Raw genomic sequence first — 27,763 nt, forward strand, 5'->3', positions numbered from 1 at the left:
TTTTAGTTTTTTCTTCCTAATTGCATCATGACTTCCAAACTGTAATTTTGTTTAATGAGTATGTTCTATTATTTGTATTATAAGATAATTTTCTAGTTTTTTTTTTAAAAAAATTCTTTTAAAATTTTTTTGAGTTACTAAACTATTTCAACATAAACTAGCTAGATTGTCCGTTTTGAAAATGTTTTTCTCTAAAAAAAAAATTAGAAAATTAAAATATGGTTGGAGGTATAGTGGTTGTCTTTGCACCCATTGCCTTTTAGTTCATCTTCTTTTTAAGATTTGGATAGAGCTTCATACATAGGATTACTAGGTGGCACTTTTACTGGAATTGTTTATCTACTTCATAGTATTTAGTTATTCCTAATTGGATAAAGTTTTCCTCTAAACTGAGTTTGAAGAATTTCCTTCAACCTAGTTTATAAAAATGGCATATGTCCCTTTTTTTTAATAACATGGAGATGCACATGATTTTTTAATAAAAATTATTCCAACTTTGTCCTTCCTAATTCCTTTGTGACCCTGTCTTTTCTATGACAAACAATAAAGTGTTTATATATAAAGCAAAAAATTGAGCATTTCAGCCATATATGATTTATTGTATGATTATCTCTATTCAGACTATTATATACATATATGATTGTTTATTTTGTTGTTTTAAAACTATGATTGTCTCTTAATTTCACTTGAAAACTATAAGTTCATGAAATATGTCAAAGTTAAAAATTATAGACTCATTCTTCCAAAAAATAAAAAAAAAAAAGCTCGGCCCTTACAATAGTGATTTTCTAACTCTGCCACTACCCATGATACACTTTAATCAGTTGAAGAGTTATCTTCCAAAGTTTTGTTTTTGTTTAAAAGAAAATCATTTGTTTAAGATTTCTGATTTTTGTTGTCATATGGTGGGCTCATCGGTGGTACACACCCCAACTATACTTTGCTTCAGAAAGGTCCTAAAAAAGCAGCCATCTTTCTAAACATAAGTCCGATACTTTATATTTATAACTCAAATATTAGGGTTATTTACACTTCACCCCCCAAAGTTTGAGCTGATTTTCAATTTGACCTCCAATGTTTCAATTTTTACAATGCACCCCATCAAAGTTTTAAAATTCTTCAATATGCCCCATCCGTAAACAATTTCCATCCAATTTAACCGAAAATTGTCATGTGCCAAGCACGTGTATTTTTTTCTTAAATTTCCAAAATTGTCCCATATATTTTAACAAATTTCAAAAATACCCCCAAGTCAAACCAAAGTATATAAAAATAAATAAAAATGGTGGTGGCTCCTTTGGCCATTAATTCCATATAGTCTATCCAAGCCCTTAACCCTTTCTTAGCAGGGTTGGCGCTATCCTAATGAACCTATAATACAATACAGGTGCCCTGGATACTATACATACCATCCGTTCACAAAATCCTCCAGACGTTCCACACCCTCGAAATTTGAGAAAATACATATCATCAATTCTAAACTCAAGCTAAAACAAGTCATAGACCTATATATGCTTGAAATAGAATTTTTGCCTGACCATCAAACGTTCTGACAAAAGGAATCAAACGTTCGATCACAACATCGAACGTTTGGATAGAGAAGGTCAAACATTTGGTGCTGGGAAGAAAACACATTTCGAACCAAAAAGCCACCAAACCACTTCTAAGTAAGTTCTAAGGTCTTAACACGATCCCTAATAAAGTCCTAACCCAAAATAATACCTAAATGCAAAAGAAACGAAGTCCAATATTATCAAAATATTAAACTATCATTAAACTAGGATTAAGGTGTTATTAAAAAAAAAAAAACACAACTACAAGCTTAAAACCTATAAATTAAGCCACGAAAAACACCTAAACATTATAACAACAAGATAAGGAACAAGTTAAGCTAAAAAGATTACTTCCTTGAGAGCAAAACCACCAATAAACTCTTATTCTTCTTCAAAACACTCTCACGCACACTCACAAGGGTTTCAATGAGCAAAAGGAGCAGAAATGAGCTTATGAGCGAATGGGGTGGGATATTTATAGATATGGAAAGCTAAGGATAAGATTTGAGCTACTTTTTCTCTGATCTGCGTACAATTAAACGTTCAATGTACTATTACCCAACGATTTTAGGGTTGCAAACAAACGTTCGGTGGTCCATGGTCAAACATTTGAGGATAGGGTTAAGCTCGAACGTGCGGTGGTCCACGCATGATCGTTCTTCACTAGAGCTTTGACTGAACATTTGATCATAAGGCCTCGAACGTAAGGTCAATAGCCAAAATTCAAAATTCTTATTTCCAATAAATCCTATTGAACTTAATAAACTCATTAACCTCTTCTTAAGCTAAACACAACCTAGTAATGTAATGACCCTGATGGGAAAATCAATTAACTGGTAATTGACCCAATGGTTCATCTCCCAACCCTATTGCTCAACGGGACAAGACTCAGGAATCATAACATCTCCTATGCGAGAGACCTCAGCGGAAAACTTTTAAACTATAAGAATAGAGAGCAGTAACTAAAACAACCACATATTCATACACCAGAGTAAACACAATACCTCATAATATAAATATGTCACCAAAAATATTAGTCCGCAGACCATCATAACATATTACAAACCACTAGATAATTGTCTTACAAAAGATAAAAAGATCAAAGCCTAAGTTTAAGCAATGCCAAAGAGATGACAATCTCGATCATTGCCTCCCGTATGGTTCCTCCATCCCACACGGAAGTTAGCCAAACAGGGTCCATGTCTTCAAAAACAACTCGGATCAGGTCTTGAGCAATCACCCAAATCAGGTCCGTAGGCATCTTCTATGCTAGCTAAACCTCACAATTATTTATAGTGGAGGGAGAAACATAAAAATTGGTGTAAGTTCAAAGACTTAGTGAAAATTAATGCACATAATACCCATGCCATTATTTTGTGATGAACTCCGTTTGGTAAAGAATGCAACAGTTTAATCATGACAGTTATACAAGGATGCAATATAGATATAGTACATGCTTATAATCATGAGTAACAGTGATAGTTCAACAGTTGGTCTACCCGAGATATTACCCGTTCTCAGTAGGGTTGGCACTATCCCGAGGGACATGTAATACAATGCCAGTGCCCCAACCATTGTATGCTACCATACATAACATCAGCAGCCTGATCGAGTCCGACCTCGGGTGGGCCCACACTACTAATGATGTCCATTCTGTAATGACCGCCCATTAAGGTTGTGCCGGTCACGAAACAATCATTAGATCCAAGACCCATATATCACACACAAATTTGACCATAAAGTTAACATGTATAGTAAGCCCATGGCCATTATCCTGTACGTACCAATGTACCATGTCATACGATGCAATTAGTCTTATCCGTATTTTGCAAGCATGCTTTTACAAGTCTCAATGTTGTTATCTTTTTAAGTATCACATTTTCACTAAAAGCTAGAGTTAATGTGCAACAAGGAGTATATCGTGAAAGTTGTAAATATGCATATTTTGGTACACAAAATAATCGTGCAATGCGAAAAATTAAATGGCCAGCATTATGTAAGCTAAAACTCACCTAGATCGAACAAAGTCTCTGAGTATCCTTCAACACTTTCCGGGTTCTCCAAATCTATGGAAAACCTTCTATTAGTCCTAAGTCCAACTAAAACAAACCTAGAACGTGAAAATAGGAACTATCGGACGATTGGTAAAATGGTGTTTATTGGAACGCTTCTGACCATACGTCCAGGTCTGTGGCCATATGTCCAGTCTCGTGTCCATAAGTCCGCTCAAAAAGTTCAGGTAGAACCTCATTTGTTCCCAACGTCCTCCTATCCTCCCGACATGTTCTAAAACTACCCAAAAGGATTTCTAAGACTCCCTACCTCAAAATAAAGCCTTCATGCACAAGAAAACACGTTTAACAAGGATGAAATGCTAACTCAACCCAAATCAAGATTAAATCTTAACCTAGCTCGAAACTCAAACCAATAACTAAGCTAGTCTAGAAAAACAGTATAACAACTAAAGAGAAACTTAAACGTAGAAGATTACCTCCTACAAGCAAGGCCTTCTAGAAACCATTTCTCCTTCTTCACAAAACTCTCAAACTCACAAGAACACTCACACAAGGGATTTCAAAGAGCCTGGGGGCAAAAATGAGCATGAGAGGGCAAAGGGTAAGGGCTATTTATAGGTGAGGAAAAGCTGAGGGCACTGCAGGTGATTCTAAAAAGTAGAGTATGTACGGTACTATTTTCCCAACGGACCAAAAGCTGTATCATACGTTTATGCATTATCCAGGGGTTATCCAAAAGTCAGCGTACGTTTGGGTGGTCCCCCTATGTACGTCCTCGTACTATTTGCAGGCGTACATAAGGTGGTCCCCCTGCGTACGTCCTCACTAAAGACAAAAGCATACGTATGGTACTATTGGGCGTACGTATGGTTAGAAAGTTTGAAATTTCCAAAATGGCTACAGCTGTACCTAATGACCCAAAACCCAAATTAACCCTCTAACTATGCTACATAAGCTTAGTTAATTATTTGCATCACTACATTTTCCCCTCCTTACAAAAATTATGTCATCGAAATTTCATGATAAAAATACCAAAAGGACAGCACTTAAAAGGAAGTAGAATGTTACCTTTCGTCCGTAGTATCGTCGGTATCGTGCTCAATAGATTCCTAGGCTATCTCCTCCCACCCACCAACTGGCACCACTTCGTCCTCAAATAGTTGTGGAAAGTCACCTCGTAAGTCGTCTAGCGCATCGTACTCAATATTACCCACGATATACCAATCATCATCAATCTCAACTCCTAAATCCATCAGCTCACAGAATGCGTAGTTTCACATGCAATCTGGGTCAACTGGTATTGGCACCATAACCCTGTAGAGAAAAGCAAATTCTTTCTTAGTCGACTATTCCATTACCCAAAATAGAAATAGGTATACTGTCCAAGTATAATCTTTTAAGAAAAGAGTCATACAAAATCAAGTTGCAAACAAATGCAGATAACAATTCTGCATGTCTTGCTCTGCCCCCTACGGCTTCCTCGACACCATGGTTACGCCACAATACCTTAACGATAAGGATCATCTTGGTACATAGCACTTGATCCTTTCGATCCGTGATCTTCACTGGCTCCTCAACGTGAGTCAACCCTTCTTGAATTCCCAATGGCTTGTAGTCCACAATGATGTCGGGGTTAGCGATGTACTTCCTTAACATCGAAACATGGAAAACATCATGTGTCCCTACCAAATTTGGGGGGTAAGGCAACTCTGTACGCCAATCTCCCCACTCTCTGAGTGATATCGAAAGGTCCAATAAATCGGGGCCTAAGCGGGGTTCTTCCCAAATTGCATCACTCCAATCATGGACGATATTTTAAGGAATAGACGATCCCCTGCATCAAACTCCAACGGGCGTCTCCAATTATCGGCATAACTCTTTTGTCGACTTTGGGCTGCACTCATCTTCTGTATGATGATAAGCACTTTGTCTTGCGTATCTTGAATCAGTTCCAGCCCCAACTTCTGTCTCTCACCAACGTTTTCCCAATATAAGGGCGACTGACACTTACGTCCGTAAAGTGCTTCATACGAAGGCATTCTAATAGTCGCCTGATAGCTGTTATTGTAGGCAAACTTGATCAAAGGTAGATATTGAATCCAGCTACCCTTGAAGTCCAATACATAAGCCCGTAACATATCCTCCAAGATTTGGTTAGGTCGCTCTGACTGACCATCTGTCTGAGGGTGAAAGCAGTACTAAACTTCAATTCAGTCCCCATCTCCTTCTGCAAGCTCTACCAGAACCTTGAAGTAAAACGAGAGTCCCTGTCAGAAATGATTGCCGATGGTACTCTATGTAAATGGACTATTTCTAAACATATAGTCTGGCCAACTTGTCCATCGAATCCTTAACCTTCATGGGAATGAAGTGAGCACTCTTCGTGAGACGATCGACTACCACCCAAATGGAATCTTCTCCAATGGGTGCCTTGGGTAGCCCCAGTATAAAGTCCATGGCATCTTGTCCCACTTCCACTTTGGTACAAGCAACCGTTCCTGCCGGCCTCTAATGCTCCGCATTCACTTGTTGACAAGTTGGACATTTTTCCACAAACTTCGCAATGTCCCGCTTCATATTGTTCCACCAATGCGACTCCTTCACGTTCTTGTACATCTTCGTACTTCCAGGATACACAATGTATGGAGAACAATGAGCCTCGCTCATTATCTCCTTCCTTTGTCCTCCACCTTCTAGAACACACACTTGCTTGAAATGGGGATGAGCAACCCATTGTCCTTATGGCAAAACTCCTGTGCCTTTCCTTCTCCTAGCAATTGCTTGATCTTAGCACACTCAGGGTCCTCCAGTTGAGCAGTTTTAATCCTTGCAAGCAACTCCGATTGAACCATCAAGTTAAACAAGTGTTCAGGCGCACCCTCTCATACCACTTCTAATCCCATCCTAGCGAGCTCCAAAACTAGCTAGGGTTAGGAAATCTCAAGGGCGGCAAGCTCCACCGTTGATTTCCTACTCAACGCGTCTGCTATTACGTTAGCCTTGCCAGGATGATAGTTAATTTACAATCATAATCCTTGATCACCTCCAGCCACCTCCTCTACCTCATGTTAAAATCCTTCTGAGTAAAGAAGTACTTCAAGCTTTTGTGGTCCTTGTAGATCTCGCACTTCTCACCATACAAGTACTGCCTCCAAGTCTGCAAAGCAAACACGACCGCTGCCAGCTCCAAGCCGTGCATAGGATAATTCTGCTCGTACTCCTTTAGTTGTCGTGATACATAAGCAATAACCTTGTCATCCTACATCAGTATGCACCCTAATCATTTCTTAGAGGCGCCACTATACACCACGAAATTGCCAAATCCCGTGGATAATGCCAAGATAGGAGCAATTATCAAGCACTTCTTCAACTCTTGAAAACTCTTCTCGAACTCATCCGTCCAAAGATAGCGGGCTTTCTTTGTATTCAACGCAGTAACTGGTCCCGACAGCTTTGAGAAACCCTCAATGAAACGTTAGTAATAACTAGCAAGTCCTAAGAAACTTTAAATCTCAAACACGTTGGTCGGCTTGGTCCATTCCACTACCACATTGCCCTTCTCCGGGTCCACTGCTACACCATCACCAGAAATCTCGTGTCCATGGAAAGACACGTTCTCCAGCCAAAACTCGCACTTCTCGAGTTTAGCATAGAGCTACTCTCTTTGAAGCCTCTCTGATGCCTTCCGTAGATGCTCCTCGTGCTCCTCCGACATCTTGGAGTAGATCAGGATATCATCAATGAAACCACGGTGAACTGATCCAGATAATCATGAAATACTCTATTCATTGTGTCCATGAAGATAGCTGGCACCTTATTTAGTCCGAAAGACAACTAAAAACTCAAAATGTCCATAACGAGTTTTGAAGGCTGTCTTAGAAATGTCTTCTTCCTTCACTCTCACTTGAAGATAGCCTGAACCCAAGTCAATCTTAGAGAACACACGCACTCCTTGCAGTTGATCCAACAGGTCGTCAATCCTTGGCAAATGATACTTGTTCTTAATCGTCACCTTGTTCAATTCATGGTAGTCGATGTACATCCTCATCGACCCGTCCTTCTTTTTCACGAACAACATTGGCACTCCCCATGGTGATGAGCTAGGGCGAATGAACCCTTTTATCCAACAACTCCTGAAGTAGTTCCTTTAACTCCTTCAACTCTGATGGTGTCATCCAAGATGGTGCCTTCGATATAGGATTAGTGCCTGGCACGCACTCAATTCCAAATTCCACTCCCTGTATGGCGAAAATCCAAAATAGTTTGTTGAAAAGACATCTGGATAATCCCGCACTACAACGATATCCTACAGGTCCTTCCCTTCCTTCATAGGGGTAATCACGAACTCCAAAAACGCTTGCCCTCCTCCAAGAATGAGCTTCCTGGCCCAAACGGCCGAATTAATGGGAGGTAAAGACCTCAACCGCAATCCAACGTACGTAACTTCTCCTTCTCCCCATGGCCTGAGCGTAACTTGCTTCCAAGCACAGTTGATAACCGCCAAATGCTTCGCCAGCCAATCCATCTCGAGAATAACATCATAATTATTCATATGGAGAACAACTAAGTTTGCGGGAAGTATTCTTCTGCAGATGCTTACAGAGCGTCCACAAATTGCATGCTTACAAATTACAGTTTTGCCTACGGGGGTAGTTATAGCAAGATCAGTTTCCAAAGTTCGTACTACGAGTCTAGACAATTTTACAAACAAGATAGATACGAAAGAGTGGGTAGCCCCTGAATCAAACAAAACTGAAGCCTCAAATCCAAGTATAGAGACGATACTTATCACTACTTTTGATCCTCCTTCTGTCTCTCCCGGAATCAGTGAGTTGACCTATGTTGGAGCCAAAGGCTTCTGGGCATTCCCTTTGCCTACACAGTCCTTGCTGGAGTGACCAAATTGGCTGCACTAATAACAAGTCCTGGTTGCCATCTTACAAGGCCCCAATGAACCCTATTACCCTTCTGGATAGTTCAGGCATCTGACTCTTCTGCTACTGAGCCTGAAGGGTATTCGAGGCACGTCATTGTGGCCTCTGAGGTGGCTAACTCCCCACTTCCATCCTCTTAGCTAGCCCAACTCCTCCTGCCAAAGTACTAGGTCCTTGAGCCTTCCTCTTCTGATCCACATATTCCAATGCATTCTCCTTCAAACTCTGTTCATAGATCAAAGCCTGATCCACCAACTGGGAGAAATCACAGATATCAAAGCAGGTCATCATGGTTTGAATACGGGTCTTTAGACCCCATTCAAACTTCTTTTCCTTCTTCTTCTCATTCGAAATGAGGTACACGCCGAACCTTGACAGCTGAAGAAACTTAGCTGCGTACTCAATCACCTACATACTTCCCTGGGCCAAGTCCAAGAATTCTAGTGCCTTCGCCTCCTGCACGACTCTAGGAAATAAGTGTCGATTGAACTCGTGCTTAAAGATGTCCCAAGTAATGGCAGTCTCTAAACCTAAATCAGCGACAAGCACGATCTTCATGTCTTACCACTAGAGTTTAGCTTCCATAGTTAGCTTATAAGTAGTGTAAGCCACCTTCTGCTCATTGGTGCACCCACTAGTAGTCAACAGTTCCTCCATATCATTCAGCCGGTTCTCCGCATTGATATGATCACCCCTTCCATCAAAATTGTCCGAATGATGACTACAGAAGTCCTTTAGAGAACAACCGGGTCCTGCAGCTAGTTGCCTTGCGACCCTACCATGATCTAAAGCCAACACCAACCGGCCAATCGCATCCATCAATTGATCCATTTTCGGGGGCGCTGCTTCATAGATTGGAATGTCCACTGGTTTTAGATAAACATCGTCTTCAGCATTCCCAATTTCTAGGGTATTAGGCCTGGTTGTTGGGTTCCTTCGTGGTAGCATTCTCTACAACGAAGAGCAGAGTTAGAACCAACTCGATTAGAACCGAGCAACCAACCTAGAAACTAAGTCCTAGCAACTATCTAGCTTATACTCTAGTGTAATCATTGCATAAGCTTTCATTTCTTTTATCCTATAGTCCTTTAGAGCATAAGGCTCTGATACCAACTATAACGACCTTGATGGAAAAATCAATTAATTGGTAATCGACCCCATGATTCATCTCCCAGCCCCATCCCTCAACGGGACAAGACTCAGGGATCATAACCTCTCATATACGAAAGACCTCGGCGAAAGACTTTTAAACTATAGGAATAGAGAGTAGTAACTAAAACAACCACACATTCATATAACCGAGTAAACACAATACCTCATAATATAAATATGTGCCAGTCACGAAACAAGCATTGGATCCAAGGCCCATATATCACACACACATTTGACCTTAAAGTTAACATGTATAGTAAGCTCATGGCCGTTATCATGTACGTACCGGTATACCATGTCATACGATGCAATTAGTCTTATCCGTATTTTACATGCATGCTTTTACAAATCTCAATGTCGTTATCTTTGTTAAGTAGAACATTTTCATAAAAAGGTACAGTTCATGTGCAACAAGGAGTATATCGTGAGAGTTGTAAATATGCATGTTTTGGTACACAAAATAATCGTGAAATGCGGGAAAATAAATGGCGAGCATAATGTGAGTTAAAACTCACCTGGGTCGAAGAAAGTCTCTGAGTATCCCTCCACACGTTCTAGGTTCTCCCAATCTGTGGAAAACCTTCTATTAGTCCTAAATCCAACTAAGATAAACCTAGAACGTGAAAACAGGAGCTATTGGACGATTGGTAAAAATGGCATTTACTGGAAAGCTTCTGACCGTACGTCCAGGTCCGTGGCCATACGTCCGCCCAAAAGGCTCGTACGTCCGGTCTCGTGGCCGTACGTCCGCTCATAAGGTTCAGGTAGAACCTCATTTGTTCCCAACGTCCTCCTATCCTCCCAACATGTTCTAAAACTACCCGAAAGGATTTTTAAGACTCCCTACCTCAAAATAAAGCCTCCATGCACAAGGAAAAACATTTAACAAGGATGAAACACTAACTCAACCCCAATCAAGATTAAAGCTTAACCTAGTTAGAAACTCAAACCAACAACTAAGCTAGTCTAGAAAAGTAGTATAACAACTAGAGAGAAACTTAAGCGTAGAAGGTTACCTCCTAGAGGTAAGGCCTTCAAGAAACCACTTCTCATTTTTCACAAAACTCTCAAACTCACGAGAACACTCACATAGGGGATTTCAGAGAGCCTGGGGCAAAAATGAGCATGAGAGGGCGAGGGGTAAGGGGTATTTATATGTAAGAAAAAGCTGAGGGCGCTACAGGTGATTCTGAAAAGTAGCGTACGTACGGTACTACTGCAACGTACGTACAGTACTATTTCCCCAGTGGATTAAAGGATGCGTCGTACGTTCGGGCATTATCCTGGGGTTATGCAAGAGTCAGCGTACGTCTAGGTGGTCCCCCTACGTACGTCCTCGTACTATTTGCAGGCGTATGTACAATGGTCCCCCTACGTACGTCTTCACTAAAGACAAAAGCGTACATACGATACTATTGGGAGTACGTACAGTCAAAAAGTTTGAAATGCTCAAAATTGCCCTACAATTGTACCTAGTGACCCAAAACCCAAATTAACCCTCTAACTAAGCTACCTAAGCTTAGTTAATTATTTGGGTCACTATAAGTAAATACTTTGGGTATTACAACCCTTTTACCTTAGTTTGCTTTTGACGGAAGAATAGGTTCAAAGGTGGCATTCGGTGGAGCAACAGGGGTTGTGGCGTCGCTATGTTTGAATGGAAAATAAGGCTTGGTCGATTGCTAGGACACGTGGATATTTTATGTAGATCAGAGTGCTTGGGTTTACATGAGGAAGACCCAAGCAGATGCAAGTGTGGAGATGCCGAGAGGAGTCATGCCAAGGAAGATCAAGACAAGATCACAAACGCGCACAGAGGCTGAAGCCCGTCCGGATGAGGAGAGCATCCGTCGGGACAAGAGTGAACCCGAGAGCTTCGTTTGAAGCTCGTCTAACACACATTCTAAGGAGGCCCAACCCGAGAACCTCGTCTGACGCACGTCCAAACAAAGCCAAACTTGAGAGCCTTGTTTGAAGCCCTCGTCTGGAGCCCATCCGGACGCCTATGTTATGTTATTGTTATTTACTGCTTTTTTCCTTTGACCGTCCAAATGGAGTTATGTCCCATCCGGGCGGCCACCGTAGATTCACAAAACCAACTTTAATTATGCTTTCTATTAGGTTTAAATGTGTTAGGGCTATAAATACATGCTTATAACCCTGAGAACGTAGCTTTTGATTATTATTTGGTTTTCTTCAATAAGAATTATATCCTATCCAAACGGCCAGCGTAGATTCACAAAACCGACTTTAATTATGCTTTCTATTAGGTTTAGATGTGTTAGGGCTATAAATACATGCTTATAACCCTAAGAACGTAACTTTTGATTATTATTTGGTTTTCTTCAATAAAAGTACTCAGAGTTAAGTTTTTTCCTTTATTTTCCTTCAAATCCTAGATAGTATCTATTGTTTGGAAAAGATTTCTTTGATTTGTTGATAGTCTCATGATCTTAGGAATATTTATCCCTTCTACTTGCTGTGTTTCTAGCCTATCATGATCTTACACTGCATCAATACTCAAATACTCAAGTATGTGAACCCCTTCGAAGTTGCTTTTGTAGAAGAAAAGTAGTTTGATGTTGCCTCATTTTAGAATTTAGATGTTTTATCAAGGCAAAATGTGAATTGAAGTGTCTTTTTCGAAATAAACTTTTATTTCAATCACAACGTTATCATCCATTTACATAGATGTAACATACACGCCCATCATGAATTCACCCAAGATATGTAAAGATTCATTGAAACTTTCTGGAGAATTAAACTTAATCTCCTAATTTGACACTTTCTTTTTCTTTTGTAAAAAATCTCCAAACGTCAATTTCTAATATTTGATCCGTTCAAACTATCGCTTCATTGCAATATATATATCATTTGTTTGATTCTGGCATTAAAAATAGACAAAAAGTTGGGACTCACATGCAAAATTGACTTGAAATATCCTAAATTTGAAAGTATCTCTACAAAATGACATCAATTTAGAGTTTAATGTTAAGAGTATAATTTTCTCAAAATTTTCTTAGATAGCTTTACATGTGACAGTAATTGGGTAATCTTCAACCTACCTGAATTAATATAACCCTACCCTAACCCACTTGCACCAAGCTTGGTGCAGCTTAGGTATTTCCAAAGTGAATATGAGATGCCAGGGGGTATAACAGTGGGATTGTCAAATCAAAGTTTTTGTTGATTGGCAAGTCCATGACAAATTGGAGTGGACCCATAAATGGATGGTCAAGGAAATGAGTACACTGGTACTTGATCACATTGCCAACCAGAAGCACCATCTACAAAAGCCAGAATCAACATATGCCCTACAAAAGATCTTGGGCCTAGTAATTATCCAAACCCTATAATTGAACAAATGTAAAGATATGCACCAAAAACTTCAGCCACCCCTAGATACCATAAAGCCAAGCCTGTTTTTCACACCCATTTTGCCTGCCGACACTTTTTTCATCTAGATTGCACCTACAAACTGCCGCACGTGCATGCATACAAGCGGCAACATAAGCAAACTGCAGAAGAAACAAAACAGTAATAGAAAAGCAAAAAAGGAGGTGCGTGTGTGTGTGTGAGAGAGAGAGAGAGAGGCAAGGAGAAATTATTCATTACTTTAAATAAACCATAATAAATGTACAGAAAGATGATGTTTTACAAGGTTCACTCATTGAAGAAGAAAAAAAAAAATCTATGCAAGTATAAACCAGAAAGCATGGAGCAATCTCATCCTTAGACTCTACTCAACCTCTTGCATTCTACAAAGTACAAATACACTATGGCTTGATTAGGAGATGCCAAATCACGCACAAGCAAGAGTTGATGTCAACTATAATAAAATTAAAGAAAATAGAGTATTCTAATACTATTCCTACCCATAACAAACAACAATTCAGTAACTATGGAAGATTACAATGACCAATGCCCTATGGAATGAGGAAAACTGAAAATCATGAATATCGTATGGAGAGTGATCGGTAAAACAGAGAAATCCCCCCTATCGATTACTTGAATCGAATGAGGAATACAACAAATTCATTTTATTGAATTAAGGGTTACCCCTTAATCCCCAGATGCCAAAGGATCAAACTTCCTCGCCTGCGCTGCCCACACGGATCAGTGCTGCTAAAATGCAAATTGACTGTATCGAATCAGAAGAATGGTTTTTATTTCTCCTCCTTTGTCTTGGTCCCCTTCATTATTAGCTCATCTGCTCCCCAATTAGATCAAGACCCACAAGAAGGAAGGTCACCCCTTGGAAAAGCAGGAAGTAGAAGTGGACTCCTTGTTCAGATAACAGGCTTCTCACAGAAGCCGTGAGCAAAAGGAATGCCAGAGCAAGCTCCTTCCTATATATCTTGTTAACTTTCTTAAGAGGAACTCGAACCGCTTCTTTCTGTTCCTTAATTTGGTTCAACTCAGAAAGCTCGCTCTCAGAAGCTCCTCTATAGATCTGTGGTTGAGTCATTGTTTTCGATTCCCTTTCAGCAGCAGCCAGTAAATCGGATTCTGATGACCTACCGGCCTTCTTGGTGACAACCCACTCATAAGAGCTACCCAACTGGAACAGTCCAGATACCATTGCATTGAATTTTGTAACAGACATGGTGTTCTCAAATAGTAGGTAAGGAACAATGAAGGGGAAGGATTTAGGGGCTGGAAGAATGTTGAGGAACGACATAAAAACAGGCACATAACAAATGACCCACACAGGAAGCTCAGCCTCTGGGACAAACATGGTTAAAGGAAGAATTACGCAGAACAATGTGAAGGAATAAAAGGGAAGGATAAGTTTCCTCAACAGAAAGAATAGCAGTATCATGTTTGCTTTCTTGCATGCCGATATCTGCAGTATCAAACAGTTTTTTAGTATTTTAGTTCACATTATAAGTAATTAATAGCTGCAATTCAAGGCCTTTTACTACGTATTACAAGGAATTAGCATGCGGTGATATTTGAGGTTGAGCATTATTAGAGGTACCTTAGAAGTTATAATTGCTGGAAGACACAATCTAAAAAGTTGCATTGGACCAGAATGCCAGCGATGCTGCTGCTTCCTGTACGCTTCATATGACTCGGGAACTTCACAAAGGACCTGGAAATGTACATACATTCAAGCTGGACACAAGTTCTCAGGATAAAAAAAGGGGGAAAAAGGTTCAATTTCATGCGCCTCTTCACCTAAATCTACAATCTTAACATATTACTACCTTTACGTCATTAAGGAAGATGAACTTCCAACCATTGAGATGGGCTCGGACAGCTATATCCATATCCTCTACAGTTGTCCTTTCAAGCCAGCCTCCAGACTCCTCCAGGGCTTTGATTCTCCAGACACCAGCAGTTCCATTGAAACCAAAGAAATTAAGGAATACCCCATTAACCTGCTGTTCCACCTCAAAGTGGAAACACAGATTAATGTTTTGGAGACGAGTCAACAAGTTCTCATCCTTGTTCACAAAAGCCCATCTAGCCTGAACCAAAGCTAGTTCAGGATTGTCCTGTAAACAAGGCAAGAGAGACATACAGATTAAATTCCTGAAGAGTACTTTGACCATGAATTTCACCTAAAGTGTATAATTATTTTCCCACCTTGAAATGCAGCACAGTTTGGTTAAGAAAATCTGGATTAGGCTGGAAATCTGCGTCAAAAATCGCAACAAACTCGTAACTCTTAACATAATCACAGCCCATTGCAGACTTGAGATTCCCAGCTTTGTAACCAGTTCTAACCAAGCGATGCCGATAGATTATGTTGATGCCTTTTTGATTCCATTTTGAAACCTCTGCCTTAATTAAACATTGAATACTCTCATCATCAGAATCGTCAAGAACTTGAATCAGAAAACGGTCCTTTGGCCAATCAAGTTGGCACACTGCAGAGATAGACTGCTCATAGACCTGTGTGAGGCCAGTACAGAAAACCTTATCAACATCAAGAAAAATCCACCAAAAGAATGTACAGATTCGATGCATTTAATTCACTGATTTGAACTAATTTCAAATGTCCTCATTTGATATATCACCTATAAGGGTAACTTCTTCAATTCCACTAACTAAAAAATAACAGATCTGAACATTGTGACATAATACTTCAAATGCTGCAGGTAGTGCTGAATTTTTTCTGATAGTCTTTTTTTCTCCTTTTTTTTTTATTTTTTTATTTTTTTTTTTTTGGTATAAGTACGTACTTCTAAAAGCATGTACCTGTAACATGCAAATTACCCCCGAACATTATAAATCCCTTAATTCTATCTAAATCAATAAGGATAAAACTTTTGCCATCTTTTTTTTATTCTTTTCCAATTCTTATTCTCAAAAGTTTTCAAATTTGGTAATGTCATACAGGCTCCCCAAATTTTGCAATCTGTTCCTGAATAGAATATAATTCCTAGACACTAAAACAAAATAAGTTCAATATCCCGAATTTTCCACTAGTTAGAAGCCCTTACAAACCAATCTAGAGAATTGCACAAAAAGGTAACATGAAAATAAGAAAGTAGAGAAGAAAAAAAGTTCAGTGTCGTACCTCCCTCTCATTACACATTGGAATTTGAACAAGAACCATGGGATGCTCATAGCCCGCACCCTCCACATCATCCGACTTGAAGGGATCCCCCTCAATCCTGGGCTTAATCTTCTTGTATTTTATCCAGAAGCAACCTAAGCAAAGTACCATACGGTCCACGGATTGGATAAGAAAGAGAACAACACAGAAGTTAGAGAGTGCTTGAATTGGGGGAGCAATGTAATCAGCCCGGAATGTCAACCAAGCAACATAAACAGTGTGGAGGAAGCCTTGCAAATCAGAAGTCCGAGGAATGTGCAAACTGGGATTCTCAAAATAATGCCAGCCTTGCAAGTAGGCAGCAACCTCAAAGAACAGGATGGCCAAGGCAGTGAATAGGAACGCTCTAATGACTCTGAAAATCAATTTCCCCTTCCCCAACTTCTCACTCGCCATCTTCACACCTTGCCTGTGAATCAGCCTCTTCTTGATGGCTCCGAGCAATGCCCAGAGGGCGGTGGCGAGCCAGGCGACGCAACCGACAGCACGATTGGCCTTGAGAAGCAAGACCCAGGTGACCTGCCTGGCATTCCTGCCGCGGCTTTTCTCCACCGGCCGGAACGCAGCATCTGGACCGTCAATCTCCACGACGGAGAAGTTGGGGTTCTCCATTGTCACTACCACCGGGTTTCCCGTCCGGGTATCTTTTGCCCACCAGTTGGAAAAATCCAATCTTGGAGCCATTTCCAGTATCCAAAGAGGCTTTGAACAACCTCACAAGCTGAAAACTACACACAAACACAAAACCCACAAAATCTTTAAGAAACTCCCATAACCCAGATCTCAAAATCAAGAACTGAGCAAAACCCAGTTCAGAAACAACCAAGAAAACCAAGAAAAAAGCTGAAGGAATTCACTTCAACGCTCTCCCATTCCACCCACAATGTGGCAAGATAAAAGAAAGAAAGAAAACCCAACAGGGGAGGAGTTAGGCAAGCGCAAGCGATTCTTCGTACTCGCACAAGTCACAAGGTTTCAGAGGTGCTCACTCTTAAACATGGGAAAGCCACATTATGAGGGAAAGTATCTGCGGCTGTAAGACCCCCAACACCATGTGGGGGTATTTGTCAAGCAATCCAGACAAGCACGGCCACTCCATTTAACTCCCCCCACAAAGTTTTACCATTTCAGATTATATATTTTTCCCTTTGTTCTTAAGAAATCTCAAATCTGCTTTTACCAAGGAATTAAGTAAAAACTTCACTAACATATATTCATGCCACCTTTTTCTGCTACTTCCATTAACAAACAAATGCTACCTTGACCTGAGCAAGTAAGATGGTATAGAGTGGAGCCTTTTGTTGACTCTTAAGTAAACGCTTCTACATGCTTTTACTGAAAATCTAGGCAAGTGTTTCAGCAGCTTAGTGTTGACCCAATTCTTTGCCAGGAATGGAAGAAAATGGTGGCTGATTACTATAATAAAACCCCCCATAACCATACATTTTCCTTTTCTTTTTCTGGGATAGAACCAACAAAAAAATTTTAATTTAGTTGTAAATAACAGTATAAGTACTTTTTTTACAGAGTGGTGTAAATAACTCGTATAGAATTGAGAATATTCTTTGGGCATTTACTCTGTCGGGAGCTCAGAGAGAGACAGAGAGAAGGCATAATTCCAATTCTAAGGTTTAAATAAAGAATACCCTTGCCCAAAAATATTAAATAAAAATAAATAAAAGTTAAAGAGACAGCGCTTTCAGGGCCCCACATCAATGCCCCATTATACCCTCTTTTTGCCAAGTGGCCCATACTAACGCTTTTTTTTTAGGCAAAAAAAGTAAGTCAGATAAGGGTACAAATGTCTTTCGCTTTCATATATTGTCAACTAACTTTTTTTTTTTTTTTTCCCTTTGGTAAAGAAACCACAGGAACTTTTCAGTAGGAAAACAACAAATTTGGTAACAAGTATATTTGGGCACAAATAAATGTTGGGACATGACAGTTTTGCCCATACAAAGTGCATACATATTACATTGTGATCCCATGTCAAAAAAATAAATAAATAAATTGTGATCCAGGGTCTTTCAAGGAAATTCACATGGTAATTCCTAATAATTATAATTTGGACCCCAAAACACCATAGATCTAAGAGAAAGGAAAGGCGGCTTGCACCATGGGACTGAGGGAATGTTTGAGAAATAGAGCTTTTAAATTAAAAAGTCATTTTTTGGCATAAGCTTTAAAATAAAGTTTTTGCCAAAAGCGTGCTTTGGCTATTTTTTAGCTTTTTGAATTCTTAAAAGATGTTTCAATTTTTATTTTTTTTTACCTAACGGATATATTTTTTTTCAAACGAACTTTTTGAGTGTTAAACACATTTTTAGACCCCTCGAACACACTCAAACAGGCCTTTAGAACAACTACACGAGATGCTCTTACTTTGAATATTCTACCTATTCAGGCCAACATAACAAGGATGGAATCAGAAATTCCCATCATGAGGGGCTAAAGTATAAATGAGGGAATTTTTCTTCAAACGAACTTTTTGAGTATTAAATGCACTTTTAGGCACCTTAAACGTACACCCAAACAGACTCTGAGAATAGCCAAAAGGGGTGGTCGACCCAACCCAATAATCAAAGAATTGGTTCGGCTACTGTAACCGCTACTATTGTGACTTGTTTGACAATTGCCACATCTTTATTTATTTTTGTGTGTACTGTATATTTTGAAAAAAAAATGTCAAGGGTCAATATAATTCTCTATATTTGTGCTCATTTCGTCTTATAAATCAAACATTAGATTTGTGAACTTATATAAACTTCACATAAGTCAATAGTGAACTCTACAAATCTAATAATTAATTTATTAAACTTGTAGTAAATATGAATCAAATATTCAAATATAATAAAACTTATTAATCCCTACCATTTCTCTATTTTGAACCGTTAATTTTAAATAAACGAAATTAGGTCATGGTGGTTAAGAACATAAATGCGTTGGAAAGGTGCTGACCCCAAGTGAAAGAAGAAAAGTGAAGATGGGTACCTTAAAAAAGAAAGATGAGTACTTTATAAAGAAAGTATTGGAGGGGTAATTATTACAAGCCATATGGAATATGATGTTGTGATTGGTCGTCAAGAGGATCTTGATGGCTTTAGCAGCATAGATTTATTTCTTTATTTTTAAGCATATATTTAAATTACACCTATAAGGGTTGGTCCCATTTACTATCAGTAATTAATCATTACTAATATTTGGGTCTCTGGCAACTTTCTCAATTTATTATTATTATTATTTTTATATAGTTAAAAGGGGGTAGCAATATTAAGTAATGCTAGGTACCATCTTTTATCTTTCTAAAATTCTTCTAAAGCTGATGTGTTCAAAATCACCATTAGATCAAAATTTAAATATGATTCATCTAAAATTTAATGGTGATTTTAAAAGCCACATCAACTTTATGAGAATTTTATAAGGATAAAAATATGGTACCTAGCATTACTCGGTAATATTATATGTAATCCATCCAAATTGCTCATCATAATAACAATTTAATACTTTCTGAATGGATTATTATTTGGTGGCTTAAGTAGAAATTAGATTGACATTTGGTTTCTTTTGCTCTTACCCTTCTATTTGTCCTCATTGGCTCCACTTCTCTTGGATCAAAAAAAAAAATTTCTCTCCTTATTTGGACATTTCAAAATAAGACAAAATATTGTATTTCCAAAAGAATTAAATGGTAACAACTCATACATTGAGTAGGTAAATTATAAAGGGTTAAATCTAGCTTTAATTTCTTAAAATTTATAAGTAATTTTAAGAAGCCATAATTATAGTTTGACTAATATTTTTAAAATAGTTGGTATTTTTCTTAGGTTGTTAAATAAGATGGTATTTTAATCTTAATCTTGTACGCATTTTTTGATACAGCCCCATCATTTATAATGCTACAAGCCTACAAGCCAACAATAAGACATGCACAAATATAATATATAGTTCCTATAGTTTGACTTTCATGGTATTTAAATTCAGGCCCTAAACAATATTATATACCACTGCCATTTAAAAAGTTTTTTTTTTTTTTTTTTTTTTTTTTTTTTGTTTTCTGGAAATAACTTGGGACAGGGGGAAGGAAAGAAAGTATCCCTATATATTGGTAGAATCCCCCTTCCCCCTAAAAACCCACCTTTGCTTTTCTTTCAAGGCAAAATTGTATGGAATTGGAATTTCTTTGAGTGCAAATAATTCTCTGGAATCACGGTCGTGGTGAAGTCGAGTTTTACTCGATCTATGTAGGGGGTATTTTGCACGGGTTCGAAGTTTGTCTGGCAGATATAAATAGTCGACGAAGTGACATTGTCTGAGTGAGTGACCTTTTGCCATATAAAAGATTAAAGAATAATGGTTCTTTTCTTTACGGCAACTCTCATAGTAAAAAGTTGTGTTGAATCAAAATTTTTTTGAATGCAAATAATTCTATGAGATCATATTCATAGTGATGTTGAGTTTTAATCGACCTATGTAGGGGTATCTTGTATGGGTTTGAAGTTTGTCTTGTAAAGATAAGTAGTCGACGAAGTGATACTATCTGGGTGAGTGACCTTTCGCCATATAAAAGATAAAAAAAAAAAAAAATAGTGCTTTTCTTTACAGCAACTCTCACAATATAGAGTTGTACAGAATTTAAATTTTTTACCCTGCAAATAATTCTTTAGAATCACGCGTATAGCAAAGTCGAGTTATACTCGATTTATGTTAAGAATATCTTGCACGGGTCTAAAGTTTGTCTTCAAGTGATAAGTAATCTACGAAGTGACACCCCGGAGGTGAGTGACCTTTTGCCATATAAAAGATTAAACAATAATGGTGCAGGAAGACTATAAATGTCTGTATTGGTCGTTTTTCCAGTTGTTCATGCATGGGTCTTGTCAATTATTTTCAGATCTGTCTTCCCTGAAGCCTGAAGGTGATATTGGACTGTCCAAAAAAGGTTCCACAGTGACCTAATTTACCTTTTAATTAATCATTTGCCTGAGCTGGAGATATATTGTTGGACCTCTCTTTCTATCTCAATACTTAATTGGTTATAATAATCTTATTATTTCTTCAGAGGAAAATAAATATAAAAGATTACTGTACACATTTATATAATGAGAGTGATTTGCACAGAGATTAGTTTGTAATATTGGCATAAAAAATAAAATAGAAGATTATGCAGAGATCTTAATCCTATTCCAAAACTGTGAGTGGGAGCCAGCCAGCCCACTTGGAATTGATTCGGGTTTGACCCATTCATGAATATAAAAAGATAAAACATAAATTGAAAGTTAGTTTTAAGAATGAATCTTCTTTGCTTTTCCTTGTTCTCTTCTGTCCCCTCCTCCCCCTTGGATTCTTTGAAAAAAAAAAGTTTTAACAAGTTTTGTTAGGGTTATTATGATTTTTATTATAAATAAAAAATAAAAAATAAAAAAACGATGTGGCAATTTATAATTTATGAAATAACTAAGAGAAATTAATGAGTTATATTTTTTGCTTAATTATTTAATCAATTATAGTCTACGACATAAATTTATAAATAACTTTGTAGTGTCGCCAATAACAAACCTTAAGTAAACCTAGAGAGAGAAAACCAGACCTTGCTCCCCTCCTCTTCCCCTCCCCCCTCTTCTTTCGTCCCCCTTACATTCTTGTTTTTTTCTTTCTTTTTTCAGTTTATTTTTTTTTTGGTTTTTTCGACTAATTCAGTTACTTCAGTCATCCCTTTACTTATGGTGCATTGCCTCCGTCCACCCTCCACTGTGCTGCGCCGCTTTTTGCCTCCCTTGCCTTGGTTGTTGTAGCTGTTTGTTGGTTTTTTATTATGTTTTTGTTGTTTTTTTTTTTTTTTTTTTGAATGAATAAGGGTTTAACTTCTCCTTTGATCTGCTTTTATGAACGATCTTTGGGATGAAGAATTTTGCCCTGGCCTTTGGGTTGAGGATGACTAGTTTCGGTGTGAGGGTTTTGCTCTTATGGCTGGGAAAAGAAAAGTTGGAAATATGAGCTACCTATGTATTAAATTGAGTCTGCTTGGAGCAGATCTGTTCTATAACTGAAGTTTGGATATGGGTTAGCGAATGTTGAAATCATAGATAGGACTTAATTGTAAAATTTTATGTTTGTCTACTTATAACGTTGTAACTTCATAGCTTTGGTTATGATTTATCAAGTGTTTCTTTTTTCAATTAATGAATATGAAAGATTCCCCTAAAAAAAAAAAATTGTAGTGTCCCTAACAGGCTAACACCACTCTTTATTATAAATTGAGGTGGCAATCTATATGACACTTATTATATTTGCCACTAAATGGACAAATAATAAATTTTGAAAGAACTTATTGTAAATCTCTTTTAGATATGAAATATATCTGATTAGGAAGAATTTTAGGAGTATCTCATCTTCAATTCAAATATAGGTTTAAATTTAATTGTAGATGGCATAGTTGTGCCACTTGAAGTGCCACGTCAGTTTGTAAGTCTAATGGCATCTATCACGTTAATTACTAAACAATTAAATTTAAGAATAATGCTACTCTTCACACTCGTTTATTATACTCATTTCACACCAACTAACATTGCGTGTTTTATTAAACGGCTTCACATGTCCGTTACTTAAAAAAACAAAAAAAAACTATAAATAGGTGTAAAAAGTAATATTTCACGTCAATTTAATAAAAAAAATATTATAATAAAATAGAAATGCCGTAATGCTGAAGGGTAGGATTGCGGTTACATGCAATATTCGAAATTAAAATTAAAATTAAAAAAAAAAAAAAAAAAAAAAGGGACCAAAATCTTCTGGTTTAGGGTTTAAATGTTGGAAATACAAGTTGGGCAATGGAGTATTCTATTTGTTTAATTAGAAAGGACAATCTACAATGTCAGTGCCCACTCATGAAAAAGATATCCCTGCCTCATCGCTTTCATATTTATAACAAAACATGTGCACCGTGACGCTAGCACAAGAGCTTCTATGACATTACAAAACATGAAACGACACGTGTGTTTTTTTTTCTTTTCAATCAAACAGAAACACCGACTATGCAATGGAAAAAGACACCCTTCTCCCTCCAAAATCCTGTCTTCCACGCGACAAAAAGGTAATTAAGTTGTGCTGATTTCTTCCCAATTATTGAAAATAATTCCCTGATAGAGGCAGATATATGATTGTATAGTAAAAATGTATCAAATCAACCCCACTAGTCACTAGAGTTGCTCTCAATAAACCGCTATATATTTTGAATTTTTCATTTTTTCCTCTCTTTTTTAAAGAGTATGTTTGGGTTCACTATTAAAAAAAAAAAAAAAAAACAATTTAAAATGTTAATTTTTAAAAATACAATTAAGTATTTGACCTTTAAAATCGCAGTTTGTTTTAAAAAAATACCTATTTACTTACGATTTAAAAAAATAAATTTTTTATGCTTTCAAATTACAATTTTTTAAAAACGCAATCCCAGACAAATTCATTTTCTGCGATTTAATTTAAAATCGTATTTTTTATCTATAGAATCTTAATTCTAAGTATACCCTAAAATGTTTAAAAGATAAACAAAAGAGGAAAAGAAAAGAGTGGCATACTGCTGTTAGCTTGTATTTCAATGTTATTTTGTCCAATTTACAATTTTATACAAAAAAAATGCGTTAAACTTACGTGTTAAGGATTTAGTAAAATTGTAGTTCGCCATTAAAATCATTTAAAAAAAAAAAAAAAACAGGGCATCCCATTGTCAATAGTTGGAAAACATAATAGTTTTTGCAATTTTGTTTAAAAACGTATATTTAACCTACAAAATCAGTAGGCCAAAAGAGCTCTTAAAATAAAAAAGACTTTATAGGATTCCTTTAGGAATGGATTGAGGTATTACATATTAGGGTTGGCTTAAAAAAAAAAGGTACTGTAGTTCAGTAGATATCCTAGATATCCTAAGGCTAAAAGGTATTATTTCGTACCCAGAGAGAAAAAGGTACCCTAGAAGACAACCACACAAGCAAGATCCAAGTAGATATTAAAGCACACCACAAATGCCCCCTAACCCCCCAATTCTGTGTCGGCTAAAATTAATACGTTGCTCTACTTACTTACATAACCCAAATAAACGTGGATTGTGGTTGTGAATGTGGACCATTCTATCTTTTGGACCTCCTTTCTATTTATTTAAACTATATCCTATTCCTTACCCAGCCTCATTTTCTACTAATTAACCAAATTCAACTATGAACCCACACTTACACGTAGGACTGATCGCTGCCCGATACGGGTGGATTTCAGCCTTAATCCATTCCTGATCCATTCCTGATAGAGAGCGGATTTAACCATCAGTTTAAGGGATAAGTAAAGTTTTCTCAGAAGATAAAAATTGTGTGTGCTATGCTTGGAGAAAATATAATTACAACATTGGCCCTATCAGCGGCATGCTAAACATGATGTCATGAACCATCTTCTTGGCATTGTAGAATTCGTCAATATGACACATTTTACATGTTCTTCTTCGTAGTACATCAAGATAAAGTGAAACTTAATGACACCAAAAATAGTACCCACAAGTCCACACCTAACATCTCCATAACCTACGTCTGGGTGACGAACAAATTTTCATTGCTGATGTCATGAAATAGAACAAAAAAAAAAAAAAAAATTACACTCCTTTTAAATTACCACCCAATTAAAATTTTTAATTATGACAATGTCCTTTCAAACTACCAAAAATTATCAATATCCCCTCTAGTGACAAAAATAAACTTAATAAAATTAAAATTCTAAAAGGAATTCAAAAAAAGGGAGTAAATTTGTTTTTGTTAAAGAAAAACATTATTATTATTATTATTTTTTAATTTATAGAATAATTTTTGTCTTATTGACAAAAATTTATGGTCATTTTTGTCTTTTTTTGACCTTGAGAAGACATTATCCTAATTAAAAGCTTGGATGAAACATTATTAATTGGATAGTAGTTTGAGAAGAGTACGTAAACTTTTTTAAAAAAATAATAATAACAACAGAAGCTATTACTGTAGCCAAACAAGCCCAGAAAAGGCCTCATTTGCCGAGCCCAAGCCCAAATCTGGTGACCGACAATTTGGCACAGGCCTATGATTAGACACTGCATTAAAATGATAAAATCCATGGGTTTTTGTCCTGTTTTGGATGAGAATCAAATCTGCAGCTGATTTTGGGTACGTTTTCGAAAAAGGCATTCAACGTACACAGCGCCTAAAAAAGAAAAAAAAAAAAGAAAAAGAAAATGCAAATTGCGGAGACATTCTGGGTAGGTTTTGGAAAAGACATGTTAGGATGATGTTTGAAATTATAGCAGTAAGGTCCAAGCACGAACAAAAGGCCCACTTACTAACAGACATTTTCACATTTATGCCGGGGCCGGAGGGTAGCCAGCTTTTCGTTTTCCATAAATACAAGTATACAACAAACAAACACAGGCTTGCCAGGATTGGTTTAGGTAAAGCCAATTCTGTCGCTCGGCTTTTTTATGGGCTATGTCCCACTCATTTTTCACCAAGATTTCCAGAAATCAGGAAAACAAAATATATAGGGTTAAATACTAAATATCCCTCTTGGGGTTTTACAACTTTATTTTTCTTCTTTAGGACTTGATTTTTATCATAAGAGGTCCCTGTGGTTTTGATAATAGACCAAATTAGTCATTCTGTTAGTTGACCGTTAGTTAACTTAACGGAATTCCACGTGAAACAATCAAATATTGACACGTGGCACCTACTTAATTTTTTTTAATTAAAAAAAATGTTTTTTTTTTTTTTTTTAAAAAAGGAAAAAATAATTGGGGGTAGCCGAGCCACCCTTGGCCTGGCCACCCCCATCCTACCAGATGGGGGTGGTTTCGGCCCCCTCCAGTACCCACTGGGGGTGGTCGAAACCACCACCAACCACCACTGAGGGGCCCCTAGGCTCCATGGGGGTGGCTGAGCCATCCCTAGTACCCACTGAGGGTGGTTTCGGCCACCCCCTTGGGCACCACCCAGGGGGTTGACCACCCCCAGTACCCACTAGGGATGGTTTCGGCCACCCCCTTGGGCACCCAGGGGGTGGCCTGGCCACCCCCATGGTCAAAGGGGGGTGGCCAAACCACCCTCAAATGGCCAAGGGGGTGGCCTAATTTTTTTCTTTTTTCTTTTTAATTTAAAAAAAAAAAAAAATTAAGTAAGTGCCACGTGTCAACATCTGATTGGTCCACGTGAAATTTCGTTAAGTCAACTAACGGTCAACTGACTAAGAACTAATTTGGTCTATTATCAAAACTACAGAGACCTCCTATAATAAAAATCAAACCCGAAGGGGGAAAAAATAAAATTGTGAAACCCCATGGGGGTATTTAGTATTTAACCCAAATATATATTCCTTTTCAACCTCATTTCAACAAAATCTTTCGCGTGTGTTTGGATGAGTTTTTGAAAAGTAATTTTTTATTTATTTTAGAAATGATATTTAATAAGCTCTCATACGATTGCAAATATTAACCATTAATTTATTTATTTTTTTACAAGCCTTTATTGATCTAAAGGTTAATTTTCACTATCACGTCATCATAGTATATTAACATATAATAGTTTACTAAATAACATTGTTCTTTTTTTATGGGGGTTATAAAAATGGAAGCGTTTTTTTTAAGAATCCCACGTCCAAACTAATGAGAAATATTGCCCTAAGCCAAAGACATTTTTTAGTGATAAGGCCTGTTCTCTTCTTGTTCTCATCTCATCTGAGACTGCCACATCAGGTTTACAAAGAACATGGGTTAACTCAAAGAAATGTCACCTTGTATACCCACTGACCCAACAGGGTAACCGACTGCGCCAACCTCAAGAGTCTCTCTCTCATGGCAGTCTCAATCCTTGAGCACCCCATGTGTGTGCACATGCACGTTCAAGGAGAAGCTCTCTCTCTCTCTCTCTCTCTCTGGTCTTAATTTATGATTATAATGACGGTGGGGAAGGTCAGCTCTGTACTGTTTGAAGATTCCAAGGGATTGATTATATCCAACATCAACTATAATTTCTGTTCGTACACAAACCAAGCAAGACACAGGAAACCACCACTATGACTATTTGCTAACTGCCATAACCTATCCAACATGACCCTACTGCCAATTTGTTATCCAAGCAATGAATGAAAAATTAAAAGGGTAAAAAGGATAAGGATGTAATATCATAAGTTTTAATTTACATGGCTGTAATTTCAGACCCCCAAAAGTGGGCCAAAAAATAAAAGTTGGGACTTTGCTCACCTAGGGTATGGCATGCAGTTCAAAAATTGAAACTTCACCCATTTGAAATCTACTACTCTAGAATTGGCTTAAAATATACCATAACAAATTATATATATAGTTACCACCTATGATCTAGAAAAATGACGCTTTCCAAGTTTCCCTACTTCCACCTTTTTTCCAATTGTTTGGATGGAGTACCTTTATAGGAGCCACTTATAAACTATTCTCTCCTATTCAGCTCAAATGTCATTTCTCTTCTTACGCAATTAAGAAATGCTAGGTTTCTCAAAAAATTTCCAAAAATTTAG

General features: G+C 37.6%; 1 protein-coding gene across 1 annotated transcript; it reads right to left on the reverse strand.

The window, feature by feature from the left end:
• Positions 1–13,240: 13,240 nt before the first annotated feature.
• On the reverse strand, positions 13,241–17,205 carry LOC132189453 (probable xyloglucan glycosyltransferase 5). Its single transcript, XM_059604190.1, has 5 exons — positions 16,184–17,205; positions 15,247–15,555; positions 14,865–15,155; positions 14,636–14,749; positions 13,241–14,500 (listed from the first exon to the last, which is right to left on the reverse strand). The coding sequence occupies exons 1-5, from the start codon at positions 16,904–16,906 to the stop codon at positions 13,856–13,858; spliced, it is 2,082 nt and encodes a 693-aa protein (XP_059460173.1). The 5' UTR covers positions 16,907–17,205; the 3' UTR covers positions 13,241–13,855.
• Positions 17,206–27,763: the final 10,558 nt, after the last annotated feature.

The sequence above is a fragment of the Corylus avellana genome, chromosome ca8 (genome assembly GCF_901000735.1).
Source record: "Corylus avellana chromosome ca8, CavTom2PMs-1.0".
Taxonomy (NCBI): Eukaryota; Viridiplantae; Streptophyta; class Magnoliopsida; order Fagales; family Betulaceae; genus Corylus; species Corylus avellana.